Genomic DNA, 10,308 nt, shown 5'->3' with positions numbered 1-10,308 from the left:
TAACAGTCCCACAAACAGTGCAGACACACATTCTTGCTTGCACTATTGTATACACAAATACACAGCAGTATGCATTCATTTAATGAATTTTCAGGCTTTAACTCTAGCTTTCACCCTCACAACTACATGACCAGCTGTAACCTGTACTGTGAAATTGTAACTGTGAAGGGGGGCTCCACCCAGAATCTGTCTTTTAACTCAACACTCACCTGTTGTAAGGTTGAAAGTTGACCAAAACGTTTGCAGCTTCTACACTTATGGAGAACAACAGCTGTGCTCATCTGAAAGTCAGGCAGTTATCATATATTCCCAAAGTTTACAAATAAAATCTATGGGATATTTGGGCCATAAGAGTTTCCTAGGTTTTTTTTTGTGCTGTAATATTTTGTAACCGCTGAAAATTACTGGAACTAGTTGAATTCACTAGCTGGTTGCTGTCAGTGAGGAAAGCAGAAACTTTACAGCCAACACAGGAAATTAAGGTCACTCAAAATGTCCTCAGTTTGCCAAAAAAGATCTGTATTTTGAAAGCTGAAACTGAAAGATAGAAAACACACACACCATGTGCTACCAGCTGTGGCCTGTGCCTAAGCTCAGATCCAACTGTGTGTTCCTGTAATACAATGGTTCATTATTCAGAGCCACACATACACACACACACACACTCTCATACAATGGGGCAGCCTCAGGCCATCAGATTAGTGAAGATTGACCCTTTCCCCACCCTAAAGCAACTTTGCCTTTTCTCTTGACCAATCAAAATGGTGGGTTGGCAGAAAGTGTAATGTGAAACCGGGATCTTGGCTCAACACTTCAAACCTGGGGCACAGTTGGAAGCCAACAGAAACAACAGCCGTAGTCTTTCACACTCTCTCACTCACAGATTTCCCTTAATTTGTTATACCCAGACGCATTCTGCTTACAAATACCATCTGCTGCATACCCATTCAGTTTCATTCAGCAAGATACATTCACTTCAGAAAGCTTGTGGGATTTACACTATGCACTGCCGCTATGGATTGATCATTTTGGTGGCTGGCTGTATATGCTACAGACTGGATTAGCCTCAGTCTAGCCTACCTGGATGCACCAAGGACATACTGTACTAACTTGCTAGCTAGTTATGTTGTCACAGTCTGTTGGAGCTAGTTAAAGAGCCTCTGTATCTGCATTAGACTACAGGGCCCTCTTTCTATGTGGAGGGTGGATGATGCAGTATGTGCCTCCTTCCTCTCCCCTCAGCTGAGCTCCGGATCCCCCTGTAGCTGCGAGGTTGGCCCTGAAGGGACAAAGAAGAAGAAACCCAAGAACCTGTAAGTACTGCAATTGAATCTGATTGTTGTGTGATTCCTTTCTGGGGTCATTTTCACTTTTACTACTAACTCATTTTGAAAGTTCTGACCTGTGACAGTATGAAGCCATATTTTAGAAAACAATACTTTGACTTTTATATCTAAAATACAATTAAAAATTGATAGTTAATGTATGAGAGAAAAAAAAGCAGCTATGGAAATGACAGTGAGTGAGAGGCAATACAGTGATGGATCTCTCATTGTCCTGACAACTACCACTGCATTAATCACTTCTGTTTTCAGTTCAGTCATTAATCGTTTATTGTTAAGCTAATTTAATCAAATGTATCCAGTAAAAGGGTCAAAGTTTCACACTCTGCTTTACCATCCTATTTTGAAAGGATGTCATTACGTGTGTCCCAACTAATGACTTAATTTATAGAAGCCAATGGGGGTTAATTGAAAGATCAGCACTTATTCTGACAATGTGTTAGCATGGATGTGATTGGTTAGTGGGCTGAACACAGTAAAACATATCCACCCTGGGGTGAAAACATTTCAATCACATTTTGATTGATTTAGGGGATTTTAGTTTTCTTCTCAGTTTGGGACACTGCCCCTAATGTAAGCCTTAATGTTACATTGGCATTTCTAGTATGTTTTATGCTAAAATTGGCAGTGAGAGTTAATGCTGATAATTTACCAGTGTCTATCTGCTTAATTAGATGGTAAATTGTGTTCGTCTGAGACGAGCAGTGCCATATGTGCCTGTCACATTCTCTGTGGTGTGAAATATAAGGTGTGTGTCTTGAGAGCGTTTGTTTGGATGCATTTATGTGTCAGATGTGAGTTGACGCCTTACCGATTCTTCAGCTGTTGAATGAGCCTGTTTCGCGCTCCTGTTCATCAAGGTGAAAGCACATTTCACACCACAATGACAATAAAGCCACTCACAGTGACTGTCCTTGGGCCTGATAGCTAGCTATTCCTTTTCACAAGCTGCGTTTTTATGTTGTTTAGTTAACCAAGAGATTAAGTGATAAAGATTCCTCAGCTTCCAAGTATGTTGCCTTTTTGTAAGCTGTTGCAAAGAGCGTCAACCCCCCTTTATTTGCCTCAATAAAACAGACTTCACAGAATGCAGCATTGATTTATAGGTGTGTGTAAATATGTTTTTCCTTTAAAATTTTGTTTTGTATACATGTTATTTTTTGTCATTTTGCTATAATTTCCCTGCTAGGTGCAATGCCAGTTTTGTAAGGTAGATTTGATATGAATAAATACATGTGCTTATGGTATTCAACTTGGAGTCACAGTCTTAAAGTTTTAGATTTGTGTTACAAAAGGCCATTAGAGAGTAAAACACAGTGAAGTAAGATAAAATCCACCCATTTGGTAGATGTTTCTTGAGCAGTAGTATTGGGTGCCAGCCATGGACAGTTAGAGGTGATGAGCTCCATCTGTCTCATGTTTCTGTCTAACACTTTGGATTTATCTCACTATGGAAATTAGTGGACGTGTTGCTATAAACACTCTTCTTCTTGTCTTACTACAATTATCATTAGTGGCAGAAGATGTAAATAGTGTGCATGTTTCACTAAGAGGTGAAATAGTAGTTGAACATTACATCCTCTCTTTAAAGTTTCCACTTTTCACTGCTACAAAGCACTTGGCCACAGCACAGTGAATCCATTGTTTCCTCTATACTCATGCATCATTTAGAACAACAAAGACGGTCTGGTCCTTGACTTCCTAAGCATTGTTCTTCTTCTCCTACACATCTTTTTCCTTTTCTCTGTACATGCTTACATTTTCTCCATTCCAGCACTTCCTTCACTTTTTTCTCATCTCCTTGTTGCACACTTTGCTCCGAGTGTCTAGTTGTGCTGGTTCAGTGCATCTGTTTTCCTGAGATTGTGCTTCTGTCCCCCCCCATTATCACCTTTTGTTATTACTCAGTCCAGGTGTCCTGCTTCTTTAAGAAACGGATCCCTGCGTAGCTACACTCTTTTTTTTTCTCCATCCAGTGGTTTGCAACAAGTAGGAAACCTACATCAATAAGAGTGTGTGCATGATAAATTATGACATTTGTGGCACATTAACCCTTTACTGACAACATTTGGATATGAATAACTCAGTTATTAGAACTGGTATCCAACTTTGATTCATAAAATCAGGAAATAGAGACAGATGGAGAGGGCAGAGAAGAACTGAGCACAGCGCTGACTGTCTATTAGAACCACAACACCAATTGCCATCTGTGTGCTTCTGCTTCTGCATTTGAACTATGCACGTTTCTACTCTATATATTATATATACATATGTACAGCATATATTAAGATATCATTTGACATATTCTTGTCATGTAATTCTGATTTTGTTCTATCTCTAGTAGCAGTCCCAGGCTAATAATTAATATCATTTGGCTGCCAAGGTGCAGGTAAAGCTTTTTTTTTGTGCTATGAAAGGCCAAGGCAAAAGTTATTTTGTAGTTAGACATGATTTGCACTGACCTTGTTGCAGTTTTGATATTATGTTAAGTGCCTAAAGGTGTACGGAATTAAAGATAACTGGACTTCCTGAAAGTGGAATTCTGCATCTCCTAATTAAAAGTATAAAATAAAGACTAAGAAAAAGCAACTGAACAAAGTGTGGACATCCCTTTTAGGTTTAACTGGCTGGAACATCTAACGATTGTTTAAACTGATGAAGTTATAAATCTCTTCAAAGCAAAAGAGAAATCCATTTTTGTTTGGCTTCAGCTGAATTTATAGTGAAAGCAAGGGGCTAACAGGCATTCTTTTTTTTTTTTGATTTGTAGTTTGTGTATTCATCGTATAAAAGCCAGTAGCAGCTAATATAATTTTGCTAGCTTCAAACAGAGATGAGGACAGAGCTACAGAGGTCTGTTGACCTCGCTAGTTTCTAATGCCACACTCCCTGATATCTTAAATGTTCAAGCTTTCATTCCCAGCCAATGCTAACGCAAATGATGTTACTTGAGGCAATTCTTCAGACTTTGTGCAGCTTTCTTTTGAGCCACAAAAGACTTTTTTTTTTCAACTATGCAATATTTTTCAACATATGTAAAGAAAGTCCCTCCAATTATAATCCAAGCAGTAACTTTCTTTGTTATATAAAGCGATTGCAGGGTGCACTTGTGCTGTACTCATAGAGCTGGACTAACATTTAAAGATAATGAAAGCACAGTGTTTACATTCATTCACTGACAGAAAGGTGATCACACTGAACAGGTTTAGGTTTTACTAGATGTGAGAAAGCTCATTAGCTTTGTTTTCATTTCTTAATGTTGTTTTTTTGTTATCAAATATGTCTACCTACAATGGGAACATGAGCAACCTATGCTACCAATCACAATTCTTGTGTCCTCCGTGTGCTGTCTCCTCCATTTGACAGCTCCGTTGTGAAACCATATCTACACTGCACACACAACCATAAATCAAGCATTAGCATTTCTAGTTAAGGTTATAATATAATGTGTAAAGCTTGTCTAAAGTCCCTTATATTTAAAAGAATATGAGTCACACTATAATTTTTTTTTTAGATTTATCCATTATGAGTACCTTACTGAAAATATTAAATTGGATTCTGACAGAGTCATAATACAGCAAAAAACTTTACTTTTAGTCAAGTCTTATAAATAAAGTTTATTGCTACAACAAGCATCCATTGCAGAGAAACTACAAAAAAAAAAACAAAAAAAAAAAACATGGCATTTTGATGCGTTAAGTCTTCCTTACAGCCTGGTAGCAGATTTAACACCAAGCTCCCCCTCTGCTTGCCAGTTGAGACAGATGAGCAGATTATTCCAGTGTTAGAAATCACTTCTTTTGCTAAAGAGACAAATGTCATTCCCTCACTAACCCATGAAGCTAAAAATCTGTCAAAGAAACACTGTGTGGTGATTGGTTGAGCCCAGGGTCCGCCTTCCTCAGTCCCACAGAACTATATAAAGCTTCAGCTCCTCTCGGGGGGTTAGAGGAATGTAATTGTCAAACAAACCCCTGGGCCCCGAGCACACCAGCAATCCTGACACACACTTACATGCAGTCAGTGACCTGAACCTGCTTACAGGCTGGCACCCATGTTTCACACTATGGTTGATTTCTCAGAGAACTACCTGGAAAGGTAAGAGTAAGGCAGTGGATGCATGTGTATGTATGGGTTTATCTGTGTGTTGATTTTTGTTATCAAGAATTAGAAACATCAGAAGGAAGGGTGAGGAAAGTGTGAGTGGTGGACTGTTTTACATCCCACAGGAATCGTTGTTCTAGAGCTGGTAGTAACCTGTACATGGCTCTCATCTGACAGTCGCAGTGAAGGAGTAGAATCCCCTTTGAGGCTGAAATGCTCAAACTATTTTGGAGAAAGCAGCTTCTAACTTGCCCCTTTTTTCTTATTATATGCAGCCTGAATTTCAGGAATAGGATTGCTCATGTGGTCTTTGTGGCTAGGAAGGTGAGTTTGCCCGGAAATAGAGCTCTTTTTTTAGAATTAATTGAAAGAGACTATAAATGGTGTTATATTTATGGGAAAAAATAGGGCAATTCCCTTTTTCATTGTTCTTCTAGGAACATTGTGGAGTGACTTTCTGTTGGTTATGAGGCACTTTATACATCTGTAGAGAAGGCATGCCTTTCACCTTCCTATTGTGTTACATTTAACATTTATGGATACATCTCTGGACTGTTCTGCCTGTGAAGAAAATACAGGACAAACACTTATAATTTGTCCCCATAGCTCGTACAGTGTCAGTGTTACAAACACACTGATACAACACTTTACCTATAATGCTTGCACAGACAGGTGCACAAACACTCACAAAACCAAAAAAGGGCTTGTGTGAGTGAATGGGTGAACAATGTTCTGAGTATGCTTCGGTACATAGAGAAGCACTATACAAGTAGAAGTCCATTTACCATTTACCAATGTGGGAAACAAAGCCTCATGTAGCAACCAGAAAAGTAGGATGAAGAGAGGCAGTGGATTTGGCTTGTGCCTTGTGTGATCTGCAGCATGTCTGTCTGCAGTTCCCCCCATGTGCTCCCAGAGCCTTTCCCTGGGAGTGCGGCCTACTTTTCAGAACACCAGGAATAGCCAGTGGGGTGCTATTAGTGCATCTAATGTGAGCCAAGCAAAGAGGGAATAAAAAGCATGGAAACCTGTGGATAATTGCAGCACTGAAGTCCTCTTGCTGCATCACTCAAGCACATAAAGTGGCCTACTGTGCCTTGTACAGACACAAGCAGGCACTAAGGTGTGCATGTTCACATTGTGCCATGTACTGTGAATGTGGACATGCTGTATATAGTTTGCTAGTGGGTCAGTGGAGAACATATCTGGATAGAAGCTCATTAGATCATTTTATTTTGATACTCATCTACAGAGCATGTGTCCCTTTTTAGGGGTTGCTGCATTTATTGTAATAACTCAAATGGAGTGTGATATTTAGCTATTAGCATTAGTGCTGGGGATGTATTAATTAGTAATGAGGAGGAAAAAGTGGTACTCGAAGTGAAAGACCATGAGAAAAGGCATTAGCACACAAAGAGCAAAGAACTTGTGTAAATCAGGTAAAACCTCATGTACAAATACAATGCCATTAAAAAGTGGCTTTTCTCTAAACTAGACTTAAGTGCAAGATTATTTTCTGATAGTAAACAAAACTGAAGAAAATGTGTACATGTGATTTGTTACTGTTGTTGTTTTGTGTGTGAAAATGGGAGGCTTTGTTGGCATGAAGACTGCTTTCTCCTGTTTTAAGTCTGAGTTAAGGTCAAGGTCAAGTGTTTATTGTCATATGTGAAACGTGGAAACGTGTTTCCCTGTACAATGAAATTCTTACTTTGCTGTAGGTGACGTAGGGTTTAGAGTTTCAGAGGTTTTATTCAAACAAATGCAGTTTTCCCTTTGTTAAGGGAATTAATTATAAGGTAGCTGGTTTTGCAAAAGCTCTACATCTAAACAGGCATGAATGCACTCTTCTGCTTTACACTGTTGAAAGAATGTGTCTTTGCCCACATTGAGGGAGGAGTGTTATGCAGCCCTCCTTCAAGTGGAGTTTCTGTCAACTCCCACTGAGCTAATAAACACAGAGATTCAGGCGGTTTCATTTGTGGGTGTATCAAGCGAGTTGACATGCAGGAAGAAACACTTTGTCTCAGCTAAGCTCCAGAAACCTCCTGCAGTGTATATATATATCTCTAGTTTTCAAGAACAGTGCTGGTGTTGTATCTGAGTATTTGTTTTTCCAGTGTTTATGCATCTATTAGAAGTGAAAGTAGGCTTTACAAGCAGTCTGTGCTGATGTATGAACTGTTTGTGTTTGCAATATCTATTGACACCCACATGGTGGCAGGATAGAAACATACATTGACTGTTATTATGGCATCATTGTCACATCATTTCCACTTGAGCTCAACGTTTATCAAACCAGATACAAATAATAAAATTTCCTTTGTCAAAAAAAATATTTTCCAGCCTTTCTCACATGTACTGGCAAGACAGAGGCTGTCTTACAGCTCCAGACCTAAGTGCCTCGAGTTCACCCTAAAAATAGAACGATCTGTTAATTCCTTCTCTGAATTTATGAGTTTATTTGACAGCAAGAAAGTTTTTATTTGGGTAATGGTGTCCTTCGGCCTGCCAAGTTTGAGTTATTCACAGACATTCTGCATTAGTCTTTTGTTTCCATAAAAAGAGACTTGAATTGTGTTCAGCAGTTTAGCATCTGTTTCTGTAGGACACTTATTTTATTTCAATCAATGGATGAGTCATCTCTCCACCAGTGACATTTTAAAAGTTGAAGTATTCCTTGAGATTAACAGAACAGGAATTCATAATGAAACTTGGCATTTCTATTTTTGGAGTGTTTTTTGTTCTCACTGTTTCCTTTTTTATTGTTATCCTCACAGAAAAACATCAATTTCTTCTGTTACCTTGCCTGAAAGATGAACAAAGCTTTCACAAGGATTTTTTTTTCCCAGCTGTCACACCAGATGCTTTTAGTTTTTCATTCTGCATTTACATTTGTAAATAACAAATCTGCCTGTTTTTTTCTGATAAATCTGAGGAATGCTTTCATAAAAGGCCCATTGTAGTTGTCTGAGCCAACAAAAGCAATCTGCACCAGTCCACCTCAAAAACATTAAATCAATACAACCTACAAAGTCACACCCATCTTGATTTCCAGCAGCTCTGGCATTCCTTTTCATGTGTATTGACCTCTTTCTACCTTTCCTGTCATTGCAGCAGTTGGAAAAATTTGCATTTGACAGCTGACTGTATTGTCTGTTCAGTTGCTGCGTGTGGCCACTTCACATTTACACATGCATAAATTACCTCTCTCCTGTTTCCCTTCGCATACACATGCACACACTGAGGCAGACGGGCAGTTCTTCATCACCTGTGACTAGCATGAAAGCACTAGTGAAGTGGCACAGGTGCAGGGGTTGTTCTTTGAAATATTTGTGTGGGTGTTCTTTCATCTCCAACTGAGTATAATTCACATATAGTATTTGTGTCAATCTGCAGTTGTGTATTCTTTTGCCTCCCTGTCTGGCATGTTTTAATGATACATATCTATAATTGGAAGCCATGTTTCCTAATTTGAGGTGTACATGCTCTCCTGGGGGTTGTTGGTTGGCAGTGGGACAGCTTGCAGTAATTAGGGCCAGCGAGCACATATTGCCACATTGCATTATTAGCGGGCCGGCCAATCCACAGTGGAAATCAAAAGCAGCGACTCAGGAAATGGGTGTTGAGTGAGGTCACATCCCAATGAGGCAGCACGTGCTCCAGGTCGAGAAAAGACAGGACACATATCATGGGATTATGGGCATATGCAGAATTCTTCTGGGCCCCACTGGGATCAAGGGTTGGTTCATTAGCCTTATCTCAGATTTTAGGGCATGAATGCATTTGATAGATGGTTATAGAAAGGTGAAACAGGTGAGGTGGGCAGTCAGGAGGAGTGAGGAGGTCACTGTACCCTGTTGTCTCAGCTCTGGGTCCACTTCTTCTCAGCAACCCCTATAGGCACATGGAGAATGGTGTGATGAAGCAGCAGAGTGAAGACTGAATCTCTCTCCTCCTTCTCTGCCACATTCACTCAGTCCCTGCCGAGGAACCTGCCAGGGTCACATCTGCAGGAAAGACTGTGAGAGATACTAAATTGACAGGAGACACGCTGACACAAAGCGAGGAAAAGGAGCTTGGCAACTACCTTCTGGATAAATTACTGTCCCATCATACCACCATACCAGGCTGAAGACTAAAATGTACACAACATGACATTTATTTCAATCTTTTTTGGCATTTGAGGGTTTGATTTCATATGGATTGGACTTAGATTACTGCCGAACTTAACTGGTGATTCCCATACCATGGATTGTTGCAGTTTTGGACTTGGAATTTTGGGACAACACTTTCATCCATCTCTCTTTTTGTCTGCCTCTATCTACTTGATCATTTCTTTCATTTTTCTTTCACTTTTGGTTTTTTCCTGCCTCAACTTTCCCATCCTTCGCTTGCTTCCGTATTCATAAATCTTTCTTTCACTCCTTATTCTCCTACCAACTCTTTCCTTCTTTCTTTCACTCAGGGCCAAAGACATGAAGAATCGGCTGGCTTTCCTGCGGAGGAGGAATGAATCTCCAGGAAGCAACCCAGCCAGCAAGTTAGACAAATCTATGAAGTCAGTCAAGTAAGTGACCACTTCCTAAAAGCATGTGGGTGCATGTGAGACTGTTTTCCAAGTCCCACTACAGCTGGTGGTGACCTGTTCTAGAGAGACAGACATGTGGGCAGTAGAAGAGATGGGAGTTACCTTGTAATGTTTGGCAGTAATAAAATAAAGGAAGAGAGAAAATAAATTTTTATGTGTTTTTTATGATCTGGAAAAATATATTTACAAAATTAAATATTTTGATGTCAAATATTTCATATATGAAGTATGATAAACTAACATTACCTGAAGCTAACAAAAAAGTAAAAG

At 39.5% G+C, this 10,308-nt stretch overlaps 1 protein-coding gene across 11 annotated transcripts in view; it reads left to right on the top strand.

Moving 5' to 3' along the window:
- rgs3a (regulator of G protein signaling 3a) overlaps positions 1–10,308 on the top strand; it is a 122,640-nt gene that overhangs the window by 107,980 nt on the left and 4,352 nt on the right. For 10 of the 11 annotated variants that reach the window (XM_020600858.1, XM_020600857.1, XM_020600861.1 and 7 more), the window contains 2 exons: positions 1,243–1,313; positions 9,916–10,017. In XM_020600858.1, the coding sequence (XP_020456514.1) occupies positions 1,243–1,313; positions 9,916–10,017 (173 nt within the window). Of the gene's footprint in view, positions 1–1,242; positions 1,314–5,278; positions 5,442–9,915; positions 10,018–10,308 lie in introns of those variants that run through there. The other variant, XM_020600870.1, reaches the window with a different exon arrangement.

Source organism: Monopterus albus, unplaced genomic scaffold, assembly GCF_001952655.1.
Source record: "Monopterus albus unplaced genomic scaffold, M_albus_1.0 scaffold49.1, whole genome shotgun sequence".
In the NCBI taxonomy this organism is placed as follows: Eukaryota; Metazoa; Chordata; class Actinopteri; order Synbranchiformes; family Synbranchidae; genus Monopterus; species Monopterus albus.
This window is presented reverse-complemented; position numbering and strand designations above follow the sequence as displayed.